This window comes from Emydura macquarii, unplaced genomic scaffold (genome assembly GCF_026122565.2).
Source record: "Emydura macquarii macquarii isolate MOO-44397 ecotype Brisbane River unplaced genomic scaffold, CSIRO-AGI_Emac_v2 contig_3128, whole genome shotgun sequence".
Taxonomy (NCBI): Eukaryota; Metazoa; Chordata; order Testudines; family Chelidae; genus Emydura; species Emydura macquarii.
Window position 1 is genome coordinate 377,367 of NW_027133265.1, and position 14,365 is coordinate 391,731.

At 40.7% G+C, this 14,365-nt stretch overlaps 1 protein-coding gene across 2 annotated transcripts in view; it reads left to right on the forward strand.

The window, feature by feature from the left end:
* Window positions 1-14,365, forward strand: part of LNX1 (ligand of numb-protein X 1) — a 111,503-nt gene that overhangs the window by 46,353 nt on the left and 50,785 nt on the right. For both annotated transcript variants that reach the window (XM_067531136.1, XM_067531137.1), the window contains one exon: window positions 12,589-12,830. In XM_067531136.1, the coding sequence (XP_067387237.1) occupies window positions 12,589-12,830 (242 nt within the window). The remainder of the gene's footprint in view (window positions 1-12,588; window positions 12,831-14,365) is intronic.

The window sequence follows — 14,365 nt, forward strand, 5'->3', positions numbered from 1 at the left end:
CCAGATGTGAAGCTGAAAGTTGTTAATGGGGAATATTTAAGCATGTGGAACTGTCCAAATGCCAGGCTAACTCCTTGTGGAGATGTACTCATAGTTAATCTATGGTACATAATCTTTAATCATCAACGGAGATGAGAATGTTTTAGCACTGTGGGACAACTGGTATTTAATGAGCATCATAGGTTTTCCATCATCAAATTTTTTGGGAACAGATTTTTTCTATAATTAACATTTTCAGGTCTCCCTCTTGAAATGACGTATTCATCAGAAAAGTCCTAGCTTTTATTTCATTTTTAAAAGGTGTCTTGTAGAAAATGGCCCAATCCTGCGAGGTAGTGAGTGAATGGTACGAAGTTCTGACCAAGCACCACCACTGGGAGTCCACAGAAGTTGAGGGAGCTCACTCAGCACTTCTCGGGGTCAGGCCCATTAGCATGTTTTTAGGATTGGTGGGTAAAATAGCTTAAAGCCTGAATATGTGAGTTGCTGAGTGCCCTCAGGTCCTATTCACCATCCATAGGAGTCAAAGGCTCTCTGCACCCCAAAAGTTCCAGCCCTGAGTACCTTATTTTTCCGTGTCTTACTCCGCACATCCATCTGTCTGCCTGTCTACACGTGTGTGTGACCTTCATCACACTAGTGTCTGAGCTCCTCCCAAAAGTAAAAAAGTAACATCCAATCTCTCCCAGGCTCTCTCTCTTCCTTACCTGTGACAGTAAACTTGAAAAGATTGAATGTGTGTGTGAGTGTGTTTAATATTGTTAGGTTAATCTTAAAGCCATTAATTCCTCACCACATAAGTTTACAGAAATAGTAGCTCCCGGTTTTTGGTGTTACAAGATCATCCTGATTATACACTTGCAGCCAATGATTTTCCTGTGATGAATAATATCAGTGTCTAGTATTCTTAGTGCATATAATCATTATTAGGCTGACTTCTAGTCTTCCTCCCTAGCTTGCTTCCTCATTTTTGTTGCTCCTGCTCTACACCTAGATTACAAACACTACATTTAAGAGTGACATTGGCGTGTCAAAGGGAGGTGAAACCTATTGCTGTAGTCTGAAGCAGAAGCCTGAAATGTGCAGCGAGAAAAGGTCATTGATACCGTGCTGTGTCTCAAAGTATTAATGATTTGGAAAAAACAGAAGGTGAATCCATAAACTGAATTATAAGCATTAGCTTTTCAAAGAAGTAGCTCTGTTAGGAAAGATAACTAAAGCAGTTCCATTTTGCTAATTCATAAGAGAAGCTGACATTTCCAGCCTAAATTCCAACTTAGCTGTAGCTAGCAATTTAAAACTCCCCTTACAGATTGGTAATACCACTGCAATCAATTTTGTTTCCTTTAAACTCAGACTATATGCCTAAAGATAGGTATGTACAGTTGTAGCCTCAGAAGTATCACAGACAAAGAAAAAAAGGCAGAGAGAAGAGATAAGACGACAGGAAACTAGAGTTGGGTGTGGGGAACCTTCTAGGATAATGATTAGATAAAAGAGACACGTTTGTTCAGTGCACAATGATCCCAATTGTGATTGAGGCTTTTGGGCACTTCCATTTATAAATGTTTTATAATTTAAAAAAAAAAAAAAAAAAAAAGCCAGGGCTGATGATAAAATATCTTGTTTCATTTTAAGAAAACTGTTTAAATATGGTAAAATGTCACATAATGGAAATTAACAAAAATTCATACTTTATTCAAATGTAGAATTTCAACCTTTGACCAAATTTTTGAATTCTCATGAAAATGCTTAGAAAATCTTAGGTTTCCCCCCAATCTCCATTAAAATCTGCAACACGAAAATGAGGACTTTTCCACTGGATTGCAGGGAAAGCCAGTCCAATGTATTTGCTTCAAGTGAGTTTTGTCCAGTACTGCTCATATTTCCATATCTAGTCTTTGGAATTTTGGGAAGCAGTGAGCTGAATTCTGTTTCTCTGTTTGTTTTTATGCTTAATAACAAATGTGTGTGATAGGACGGCAAACACTATCCCCATTGTTATTAATTGGCCTGGTTTTGAAAACACAGGATAAGTACTTTTGTCCTGTCTCTCTAGGTATTACACAAGGAGAATGCACAAACAGAACTATGACTTGCTGAACTGTACAAGTGGACCAGAGTGAGCTGTGCTTTAATGTAAAGCAGTCCAGTTAGTAAAGGGAAAAATATGGGGCACAAAGTCAGGTTGTGTACACCGTATGTATCTAACAGGAAGTGCAAAGGGAAGAGGAATTATACTAAAAAGCGATTTGGAGAGACAGTTTGGGGAGTCTCAAGCTAAATCCAGCTTCATCCATTATATTCTTGAAGTAATAGTTTATTCAGTAAATTCATTTAACTGAAACCTGAGAATCCCTGTTTCCTTGAGAATACTACAGAATGATTCATAGTATCCATAAAAATGAACTGGTATTATTTAAGATACAATCATTAAGTGAGACGTTTGTGGGATAACCAACTACAAATGAGTTCATTCTTATAGAAGGGTGCTTGGGCAGTACATTATTTTTTATTTACATACAAGTTGCATGTATGCTGATATAGGAAAGGGGCTACTTTCCTATTAGTGCATGTAAGTTAATATCTGACATCAAAAATGTCTGATATGCAAAACACATGCTCCTGCTATAATATTTGAATACATTTTGTTCCATGGCTGCACAGCATAAGGGCTTTGTGAAAAGGGCAATTCTACATTCAGATTTGATCTTTGTAGAATAAGGGAAAATGTAGGGCAATATTAGGCTATATTGATAAGATTGCACTGTACTTTGCAGAATTATGCCTTCACTTTACAAAACAAAACAAAACTTGAGATTATAGATAAGATTCAGAGAAGGTTATCTACAATGCTGAAAGGACTCAAGAATATGTATTGCAATAAAAGGTTCTGCAGCTTAAATTTATTCATCTTAAATAATATTTAAAGGGGATCTGTGCCTATATAATATTCATAGACTAGTAATGCAACAGACTGAAAACACTAAATTTATTGCACACTTGGAGTAAAGCAAGGCTCACTGATTGGCAATAAGAAACAAAAGGAAAATGGAAATTAGATATTCTGACAACTGGATGAGGAAGCAGTTTGTCTAAAATAGGATTGTAATATAGTTATTTCAAACTTGATAGAGATGCTGAAACTGAGGACAGCTGGATTTATGGAAAGTATAGGATAAAGTCACTCATTCTAGACATAGGGGGTTAGACTGCTGACTTAAGTGGTCCCTTCCGACTGTCATCATTTTGTATTACTATCACCAATAGTTGAGAAGTTGTCCTTAAAAGTCCTCTTGTTTATAGGAGGATTGATAAATGGATGTAATGTTTGAGCAAGGGGTTGGAGTAGATGACCTTCCGAGGTCTCTTCCAAACCTAATCTTCTATTATTCTATGAATGTAGATGAGAAATAACAGATGGGACAGTTTTGCACTTGATTTATATGAAACATGGGCTTTTTCCATACAAAATGGAAGAACCCTGACAAACTAAATGGTAAAGACAGCCTAGGTCACAATTTTAAAACCTAAGTGCCTGAAGTTTAGTTTGCTCAATCCATATTTAGACCTCTCTTGAATCAAAGTGCCAAGCATCGAGAGAGTCTATAGAAGTGTTCAGCATTTTTGAAAATCAAGCCACTTCTGTTTAAGTGTCTAAATGTGGATTTGAGAGCCTAATGTTTAGACAACTAATTTAGAAATTTTGACCATGGAGCTTTGTTTTGCCAGCGAAGAATGCTTCTCTACAGAGACTTATGGACGCTAACTATAGACAGCAGCTTCCTAGTCCTAGCCCTCGATTGCAGTGATTCCAAGGAATACTGTCAACCTGACATGATCCTCTAGAAAGGAATTATGGGTTCAAGATGATGAACAAGATACCAAGGATGTATATAGCATTTTTCATATACCAAAGGCATTAACTAATTAATCCTTGCAACACCGTTCTGCAGTAGTTAAGTATTGTTCTCCCCATTTTACAGATGTGGCAAAGCCAAGCTGGGATGAGACAAGTTCATGTATTCTAATGCCACATTCAGTCCACCAGACCATGCTGCTTCTGGAGGACTGGAAAGTTTAGCAGTTTAGCCTGATCTATGTGTGGCTGACCTATTGGTGGTATGAAAGGTGCTATAAATGGTTATACTATGGAACTAGACACCCTAAGGGCATAGGTGCCTTGAGTTGTGATTTATATGCAATTGTGATACATTGCTAATGCATGTGTTTTAAGTCCCTCTGATCATGGGAGATGTAGCAAATGCAAATAGTTGCTACAGGGATTGCTGCACATTTTGTTGGGTTTCTCCATTTTTACACCATTAAGATAATATGATGGTTATTGCTGAAGTCAAGACTCACGACCTTGAATATGACCTGATTTTTCTTTGACAAGCAAAAGCTATAGTGCTACTACCAGAGCAAATAGAATCTGCCAACTCTTCAAATCTGCCTTTAGTTTGTTCTAATACCAGGCAGCTGAATTGATTTTCTGAATTATCAACGTGTGCTTCAAGGCTACACTGTTTACACATCATTGTCGAGGAAGAAAAACAAATAGCCCAGTGTTGGTAATGTCACACAGGATTTTATGTAGCCCATAGAAAGCTACTTTTTAAGACAAGGTAGAGAAGCATAGCCTGACTACCAGGACGTCTGATCAAACTCAGGTTGAGAAAGCTCCCGAGAGAGGGTTAGTGCCACTTGATTTTTCATCGTTCCTTGCAGCTGGCCCTCAACTTCCGTCAATGGTTGACAACCTTTCCACAGGATCCGTTCACTAAAGACTAGTCCAGCAAGTAGGCTATGCTAATTGATGGGATAGACATTTGGCACTGCGATCCTGATTCACACTAGGTCTTCCCTTAGCCCAATTTACACCCCTGACACTATGAATGCCTCTCAGAAACTACACCCTCCTTGGGGTCTAGCTGAAGCACAGCTGTATACTTTCGTCACAGTTTAGATGATGGAAGCTGGTTATGACCCTCGGTGCAGTGTTCTCTTCCCCTGGGCAATGGTAAGTGCTTCTTGCACTCACTTACTTTGTTTATTATTAGTTGCATCCTGACAATGGGCTCAGTGCTGCTCTGCTGAAACAAACTATTGCCTGCACCAGCGTAACGGGTTGTTGTAGGTCAGGGCTGTAGTGGATTGGTAGAGCTGAGCAGAAGAGACCTGCATGCTGCCTGTCTATTTTATATCTGGCTCAAGCAATTTTTCTTAGTCTGTCACTTTTATTAAAGTCAGGTGTGGATTAAGGAAAACAAACTTAACCCCAAAAGTGACATAGATTAGAAAGGACACCAGCAATTTAAATATGTGTTATACACAAACACCATTCTTTGTCCAGGCTGCTGATAACATGAGATTATTTAAAAGTGATGTACTTGTCACTGTTTGTGCTCTTTATTTACTTGTTGTCTATCTCTTAGCTTGAACAATGGAAATCCCTGAAGTCAGCTTCACTTTCAGACCATGCCTGCTGCAGTGTTTGGGTTTCAGATGCTACAAAGGAAATATTTGTTTAAAAACTATTGTTTTCATTGGAATTTTCAAAACGTGGCAACGTTTTTATTGGTCTTGAGTTTGTTGGTCAAAGCTCCTTTTTTGTAAAACCAAATTTCAGTGGCTGGTGTCCTTTAAACCTCCTGGTTCCAGTGCTTAGGCTATGTCTACACTACAAATTTACATCAGTATAATGACGTCACTCAGGGGTGTGGAATTTTCACACCTTATGACACCTATTGAATGGTGCTGATTCAACAATGCATATTTTTGTAAAAGGACAATTTGCATTATCTCTTCCTTGTGGCCTTCATGGTGTTTCTGTATCCTGTTGCAGCACAAAAGTATTTGCTGCCCAGAACAACTGAGTGAGAACATAAATCTGCAATTCGCTTTGGCCACTGATCAGTGTTCCAGTCACTTTATGACTTGTCCAGGTTAATCAGGTATCCTATTTTCCTTTCTAGCCCTCTTTTTCATCCATAAATCAGGGGGCTTAGTATTAGTCACAACAAGAGAGAAAATTAGCAATGGCATGTAGCTCTTTCATGGATCTCTCTGTTTGGAGAGCCAAACGTGGCCATATGGGGAAAAAAGGAAGTCGAAACTATACAATATGATTCCACTTAAGCAATCACCTCCATTCATGGCTAGAGAAACATATTCACTTAATTCTGTTTTCTATTATCTCAGCAGTGTCATCATCAGTGAAACAGTGATGTTTGAAAGTGAAGAGATGCCATTGCAGATATTATTACAAGTTTGAGGTTTTTCTTCTTCTAGGGATAGTATGTTAATCTGAAATGAGATTGCTGGAGCCTTGCTGAGTTAGCCAGCCACAGTTATTTAGGGCAGTGATTCTCAACCAGGGGTACATGTACCCTGGGATTATGCAGAGGTGTTCCAGGGGGTACATCAACTCCTCTAGCTATTTGCCTAGTTTTACAACAGGTTACATGAAAAAGTACTAGCAAAGCGAGTATAAACTAAAATTTCAGACAGACAGTGACTTGTTTGTACTGTTCTATATACTTTACACGGAAATGTAAATACAATATTTATATTCCAATTGATTTATTTTATAATAATTTGGTAAAAATAAGAAAGTAAGCAATTTTTCAGTAATAATGTGCTGTGACACTTGTATTTTTATGTCTGATTTTGTAAGCAAGTAGTTTTTAAGTGAAGTGAAACTTGGGGTAGGCAAATCGGACTCCTGAAGGGGACACAGTGGTCTGGAAAGGTTGAGAGCCTCTGACTTAGGGTACAGATTTGGTGCTCACACTTCAAGAGCTTTGGCTGTCTTTTAAATTCTTCCAATAGAATTAGAAGATGATGTCTTTCACCTTAGGTCACATTGCCAGTCAGCCACATCTTAAACCTTGTTGTCCATCTGTGTGTAACCCTTCTGCCAGACAGAGTCGGTAGCAGCAAGGGCTGGGTTCTATATCTAGGGGTCACTGTCAATGATACCACACCGAACTGGCTCGAACCCCCACCCAGTCACCTGGGAAATCACACACTATCCCCTGGATGCCCCAAAGGGCAATACTTCCCCTCTCGCAAGCACAGAGTCTGAGTGTAGAAAGTAAACCTGTTAATAATAGAAGGGAAGTAACTCAGTACTGGTGTAGGAAACAGTGCAAACAGAATTCATGAACTCAATGAGCCAAACCCATCCCAGAGTACAGAGCATGTCCTTCGCCTCTCCCTTCTTGCTTTCCCCTGTACTGACCATCGTAGTTGCAATGTCCGCCTCTTGGTTGGGGCTCAGCCAGTCCCCCTCTGTAGGCTCCTGCCAGACGCGGGCTTGACCAGGCCTCCTCCGTTACTGCCTCCTGCCACCTCCGGGCCTCACTGAGTCCCCACTGCTGGCGCCAACTGATCCCACCATCTACTGGCATTGAGCGCTGTTGCTTCTGCCATCTACTGCTGCTGACCGATCCCACCGTCTGCAGATGCTGCCCACTGCTGGCACTTCTCTGGTGGTTGTCAGTCAAGGTTTCCCAGTCTCTCTAGTGATTCAGCTCTTAGTGAATTTCAGCTCATGCAAAAACCTTCTGCTGACCAGAAGCAATGTCCCTGCTTTTAACAAACAAAAGACTCCAAGAGGAATCATTAATTCTACTATTTAACAGTGGGAGGAGATCATCAATCCATGCCTGAGGGTAGCCCTTTGCCAGGGCTAGTGCAATCTCAACAGGAGACTTCTCACTTCCCCCTCTGCAATACTGAAACAGCCGTCCACCACCCTTTTGGGGCTCTGTTAGGGTGAGTGTGATTTTTTTATCAGAACAGACCAAACACAGATCTGATGCCATTTGTTCATATAATCGAAGGACAACATTTCATTACCCCTGCAGTTAACACAAAAGTGACTCATAACACAATACCAGACACATTGACCATTTCCCATCATGCTCAACACCTAGTGTGCTTATGCAATATGCTGAGTACTTAATTGTACTCATGCAAATACAAAGCCCATGCAAATAATGTGCCCCTCTTTCAGCTGCTGAGCAGGGCCAGTGCCACTCAGACCTTGCTTACATGTACATTAGAAGAAATTGTTCTCTGAAACAAACAGGTTGGCTGGATCTTATTAACTGTCTGTCTGTAGCATAAACATCAGCAACTCAGGATGCTCAGAGAAAGTGAGGTGTAGTTTAAGTAAAAGAAAGTACTTTGGCACTGATCCAGCAATGGAGTTCATGTTGGTGAACCTGTATGCCTGTGCAAAGTCTCATTTTCTCCAGTGGAGCTCCAGGCAAATGTAAGGGTCTGCCCCTGCAGATCCATTTGCGAGACTGGAGCCTAGGTGTGTAATTAACTGAACCTTGGTTTCATGGTAAAAATACTCCGATTTCTAGCTGTGAATTCCTTAGATAATTAACTACCAGACATTGGTTTTAAAACTTGAAAGTCCCTAACAATATTGTGACCCTATGCAGCCTGAGTTCACACCATACGCAATGATGTTGCAATGATGTTAGTATAAAACATGCCTTTTGAGGTATCATTTGAAAACTAATAGCACACTGATTATTAATATCATTGTAAAATCATATGTTAACATGAGGTATGACGTTATAAATTCCCCTGTAGGATATTACTAGAATATGTTTAAGACCAAACAGCCCAGCCTAGGTAAAGGTGATAAACAAGTCTGTCCTAGACAGGATTGTAGGTTTACTTCAGTTTACATATTACCAATAAACAAAATCATCCAGCTAAACTGGCTGGAGTTGTCCTGATCCTGAACTCGAGAGAGCTAGAGAATTAACATGGTTCCTGCACCACAGAGATACACAGGAGACTGAATCCCCAAGTTGCCTTCCTGACTTGTAAAACAAAGACATCCCTTTGAGGATATAAGGAACAGAGAGAAACTCCATCGTTATCCTTCACCTTAGGAGACAAAGAATCCAAGCAATTTGATCTTTGTGATGGATCCTGACCACTAAAAGCTGGAAAGAAGACCAGGGAGGGCGGGGGGTAAAAGAACTATCTTAACTGTATCTTGATAGATTGTTTAGTCTTTTAGATACTTGTTTTCATTTTTATTTGCTTGAAACCATGTCTACCTTTATCTCTTTTGCTTAGTATCACTTAACTATGTCCTTTTGTTAATAAACTTGTTTTATTTTTGCTATAAACCTATTAATCCTGAATCCTTGCAACATGTCTATGTGAGGAAGACAGTAATCAGATTAGCAGATAATTCATTACAAACATTTTGTTTATTTGTTTGTTGATTAAATGTTCACAAGACGATTGCAACATTTTGAAATTGGTTATTCCAAATTCTCCACATGTTTTATTTCCTGCACAACTAACTTGTGACTCATTTGTCGTCGTGAGTAGAGCTGATTGGGAATTTTTCATTGGAATGATTTTATGACAAAAATGGCCTTTTCTGCTAAACCAAAATTTTCCATAGGAAAACTTCTGTTTTGGGGGGAAAAGAAAAAGAATCCATTGGGAAAATTTACTTGATGGCTCCCTGGCTTCTGCTCTTCTAAATTTCTGCTTGGCTGAAAATGAAATGGACAGAAGCTTTCCAGGAGACCAGCTGAGGCTGAGTTCTCTGTTTTGCTGCCTTCCTGGCTCTTAGCCTGCCCCCTACTCCAGGGCCAGAGAGATGGAGAGCCAAGGGTGCACTCAGTGCGTGACATTTTTTTTCAGGAAAGGATTTCCATTTTCCAGCCAGCTGTACTCATAATATAGACCTTTCAGGACCCAAAAGGCAGACCCTCATGGTCCTGGTTCTCCACTCACAGTTTCCCCTAACTGAAGAAGGCAATGTCTGCCTGGGTGATGGGAAGCAAGGAGTCGGGGGACTTCTCTCAGGACCTTTAGGGATTAAGTCAGGATAGCTGCATACAGTTTCCAGAGTGTATAAGAAAAGGCCAGTCTGCTAGAAAGGGCTGCTACAGTGAGGAAAGCTCTCCACTCCTTGAAGGAGTCCTTACAAACTTAGGTACTTTTTATTTTGCTGGTTTTGTTGTGAGCCTTGTTTTGGAATAAGCAGCCCACAAGATCTGAGGGCCGTTAGAGGACACTTTTATTTTTTGCTGACTCTAAAAAATATTTAGCCAGGCCTTTCTCCCAGAGGGGAGTTTTTTTCCTCAGGTGTCTCCTGCTCTTTAGGAGAAAGCTCTGAAACTGGCCTCTGCCACAGATGTCCATAGCCAAACTCTGAAATGTACACAGGGTGGTTAGGTACTAAGTCATGTGGTATTGTTTCTGTTCCCCAATTGGGTGACTTACGTCGCTAGCCAGCACCAAATGAATTTCTAATATTACAGTCAAATATATAGCTGGAGATACATTTTTGGTGAAGATTCAAGCTTTAAGACTTGCTTCTCCGGAGTATTTGTGTTAGGACAGCTCGACCACTTGACTGTTCACAGCAAGCAAACACTAATGCGCCACAAATACAGTCAAATGGAAAATTGCTTTTCAGTTCAAATAACTATGCACCAAAAAAGTTGCTGTTTGTCGCTCAGCTCTAATAAATATTTAAAAGCTGAGTAAGCTGAGGCAGCTGTCTGACTAAGAGGAAACTGATGTCAGAACCAGTATCACAATAATGAGGATAAAACATAATTTAGAATTGCAGGAGCCATTTTTAATTCTCCCTCTCTTAAAAACACCACTGCCCTAATTAATAGTAAGCTGAATTCAAATACTGTTCTGAGATGAACATACCAAGTTCTGTAACTTGTCTGCCTCCCATCCGAGTAGACTACCCCTCTCCTACAGCCTCCAAAATATCTCCAGACGCCATTTCTATTTCCTGGGTCTCTGTTACATGTATTACAGTTTCCCTGATGCATACCCCACCAGCATTATGTACTATATGTATTATGCATTGCAATATGTGTGTGCCACATATTACGAAAGGCTTTGTGTCCCTGACGGCTTCTGCAGCTATTTCTGTGATTTCATCCTAGCGGGCATTTATATGAAAGTCATCAGTTAACCTTAGCCATGGGGAAGATAGAATAGTAACAGTAAGTAGGGCAAGCTCATTAGGCAATGATTAAAAGGCAGAATTTATTACAATGAACATGTTTGTGATGGCTGCAGTGATGGGTAGAAATGACACTGGAGAAAAGTGACAGGTGCTATTCCCTTGAACCCCATAGTTTTGTGGTTATTGTGTGACTCTGATTAAATAAGGAAACAGTCAGGGCACAGAACCCTTCTTTCTTCAGGCAGTCCAAGGAGTTTTGAAAGCAAGTGTGTATGTGGTCCTGGCTCTGTCATATAGGATCAATCACATATAGACAATAGGCTCCCAAAGTAAGTATATTTAAAATTAAAAGACTTGTGTTTTTTTCTCCTACGATGCCACATCTTTAGCGATCCTAGCTTGTTTGTTTTTTTAAAGAATAAACGTCTGTTAACTAGCATTGAGCTGGCATGGATTTGGTTGGTGCCAAGGTTAGAATTCAGGCTTTGGATTTTTATTGGTGAGAAGAGGCTGGATCTGAGTTTGGATCCAGCATCTAACCGCAAACAGCAGCTATCTCCAACAAACAGCTATTGTCTTGAGATTTTTGTCATTTCTGCCTCTCCTCAGTCCCCACTCAACACTGCTATGTTCTGGGTATAACACACAGACCTCCACCCTCTCCTGGCCCCTTCATACTGTCTCTTGGGTCTTGTCTAGACAAGGAGGAAAAAAGGTGCTTTTTATGATTGTTAGCCTAATGGAGGTAGCTTAACTCAACCGAGAACCCCACGTAAACACCAGCGCAGACATGGTTTAAAACAGTTTAATTTTTCGAGCGAAAGGTGTTAAACTGTGTCTGTGTTAGTGTGAAGTGGGGTTTTCAGTCAAGCTAAGCTAGCTGCGTCTGGATCTAAGGTTTTGTTGCTGAATACACTAATACTCAGGGGTGTTCATATCTGAAGTTCTGGCTTATGCTCATTGATGCTGTCAGCCCAGATTTGAAGTCGGTGCTGTCAAGGAAGGGGTTTAAAAAAGCAAGGGGAGGTAGAGATGTCTTCTGCAGACAGAGGGGTGCTGCTACACTAACAGAGTGACGGCTCCTATGACAGAGACTATTTGTCATGGTGAGGAGTCACTAAGATACTGTGCATGTGGCTTTTTCTTTCAGAGGCACAAGCTGACACAAACAAGCTTTCAAGCCTCACACTGGCCTCTTTCATTAATTGCAGACAAAGGACAGATTATAGATTCCAGTCTTTGATTTGATCAGTCACCTGCTATGCCTGTCTTTCCCGTTTATATCCTGTTGGACTACCGCTACAAACGGCCTGCATTTCTCTAATTGTCTCTTGAAGTAGATTCCTCAAGTAAAATAATAATTTAGCTAATTATTCAATGGCATCAATTCAGTCTCTTTTAATTCTGTGAAACCTTGACAGGGCTGGCATTTTCCCACATTGTTCAGTGGCCGTATTTCATAGGTCAAGAAAAAGGTTTAATTGCAATGGTGACACTTGGTACAGTGAATCATTTGTCAGTGTCAGACACTCGTTATAAGCAGGCAATGTTTTAAATGCACGTTTTACTAATGTGTCCTTTTCCTTTGTTTGCCTTAGATGTAAAGGAGCATCCCATTATGGCCTTACCAAGGAACGAAAGAGACGGTCACAAGATGAGACTCCAGACTGTAGTGCCACTTTAACAGTAGCAGCTCTTGGCCCAGAGCTCTCCGCAGCTGCAGCAATCGCCTTAATGACAGATGAGCCGGGCCTAGTTAATCCAGCCTTCAGCCCTGCCTCTGAAGACAACCAGTCAGGGAGCAGTTCTGGGGACCCCGGGAGAAGCAACCGAAACAGAAGTAAGTAGGATCATCTCTGAGGCTAAGGGCCTTTCTCTAAAATTGACTTTGCAGGAAGCTTTACAAATGCTAGAGAGCAGAAAAACTTGTCTATTTTCTTTAATAACCTTTTCTTATTGGTTATGTTAAAGGGCGCTCTCAATAAACCAATATATTTCAGGTGAAAAATGCATTGGGAAATATTTTGAAATGAACCAATGTTTTGTGGGTATAAAATTTTCCCAGGGAAATGAACCCATGATCTTGGGGGATTGTTTGCCAACATTCCAAGATGATGAAGCTGAGAGGAGCTGACATTGCTAAAACTAACCACAGTAATGAAGTAGCCAGACCAAGAAATCCTTCCCTATTTCTTCCTCCCCTGCTCTGCCCAGCCCAGCCCCAATGAATGTAGCATATTTGAAAAATGCAGCATGGCCAAAAGTAGCCATCAAGAAGCGTAGCCAGTGAAAAGAAGAGTATAGTACAGTTAGAACTAGTATCTGTGGGGGCATGGGAGCCAAAAGGACTTTGTCTTGGGAGGATGCATGCAAGGCTAAATGGGAAAGATTTAAAATGAATTGAATTAGGAATCCAAGATCAAAGCTTTTGTCTTGAGAGTATGGGGTGGGAGGGCAGATGGGAAGGTGGCAGGGGAAGGCATAAAGACCTTCATCGTAGAATTGAATCCTGCTGTATTGGTTGAGCTGTGGGGATTTAAACCTAATTTGTGGGAGTTTTGTACCACTAGATGGTAATGCACAGTACATGTATTGTACTGAAAGATACGAACTAATAAGTGCTATGCACACCTATGGCCCCATAGAAATAAGAATATTTAAGTTATTATACATTTGTACCTTCCTGCAGGTCCCTTTTGCTCTTGTTTTCTCTCTTCTTTCATATCATCATTTTTGCTCAATTTTAAAAATCTTTTGAAAAAGTTTTTGCCTGTTTTTGAACTGGGACCCGTTTAGTGTCTCACCTCCTAATTATTACTCCTAATCAGGCGGATGGAATGCAGTGTGGCCTAGGAGTTCTTGACACTGCTAATTTTAGCCATTAAAATCTTAGGCAAAATGTTCTGGCCGGGGGCTAGAGGGGCCACCAGGGGGGACTTTGCAGCAGTGCCATGTGCTGCTTCCATAGCAGACCTAGCAACAGCCTCCAATTTCTTTCCTGCAGGCTAGTGGGGACACACTCTGCTCATTTGTTGTGGCACTAGCCCTTTCCCTTACAGGCATTTTCCACTAGCCAATCCATAGTATGACTTTGGTTTCGAATAGTACTGCTCACAGGCCACTACCCCGGAAATCAATACTACATTTTTGGCTGGCTAAACAACTGGAGTTGGAGATCCTGTGGTGTGGGCCAGAGGCAGGATAGCAATCCTTAGAATTACAGGTAATGAATTCTCCAGACTGAAACTCCATTTCAAGCCAGTTACAACTTAAGGGAAGCCATATGCAATGAAGGGGGCGGGGAAGCTACAGCCACGCATAGCTGGGGTTACAGAAGTGAGTTGGTTCTGTAGGATGTACAGCCCAAAGCTGCTG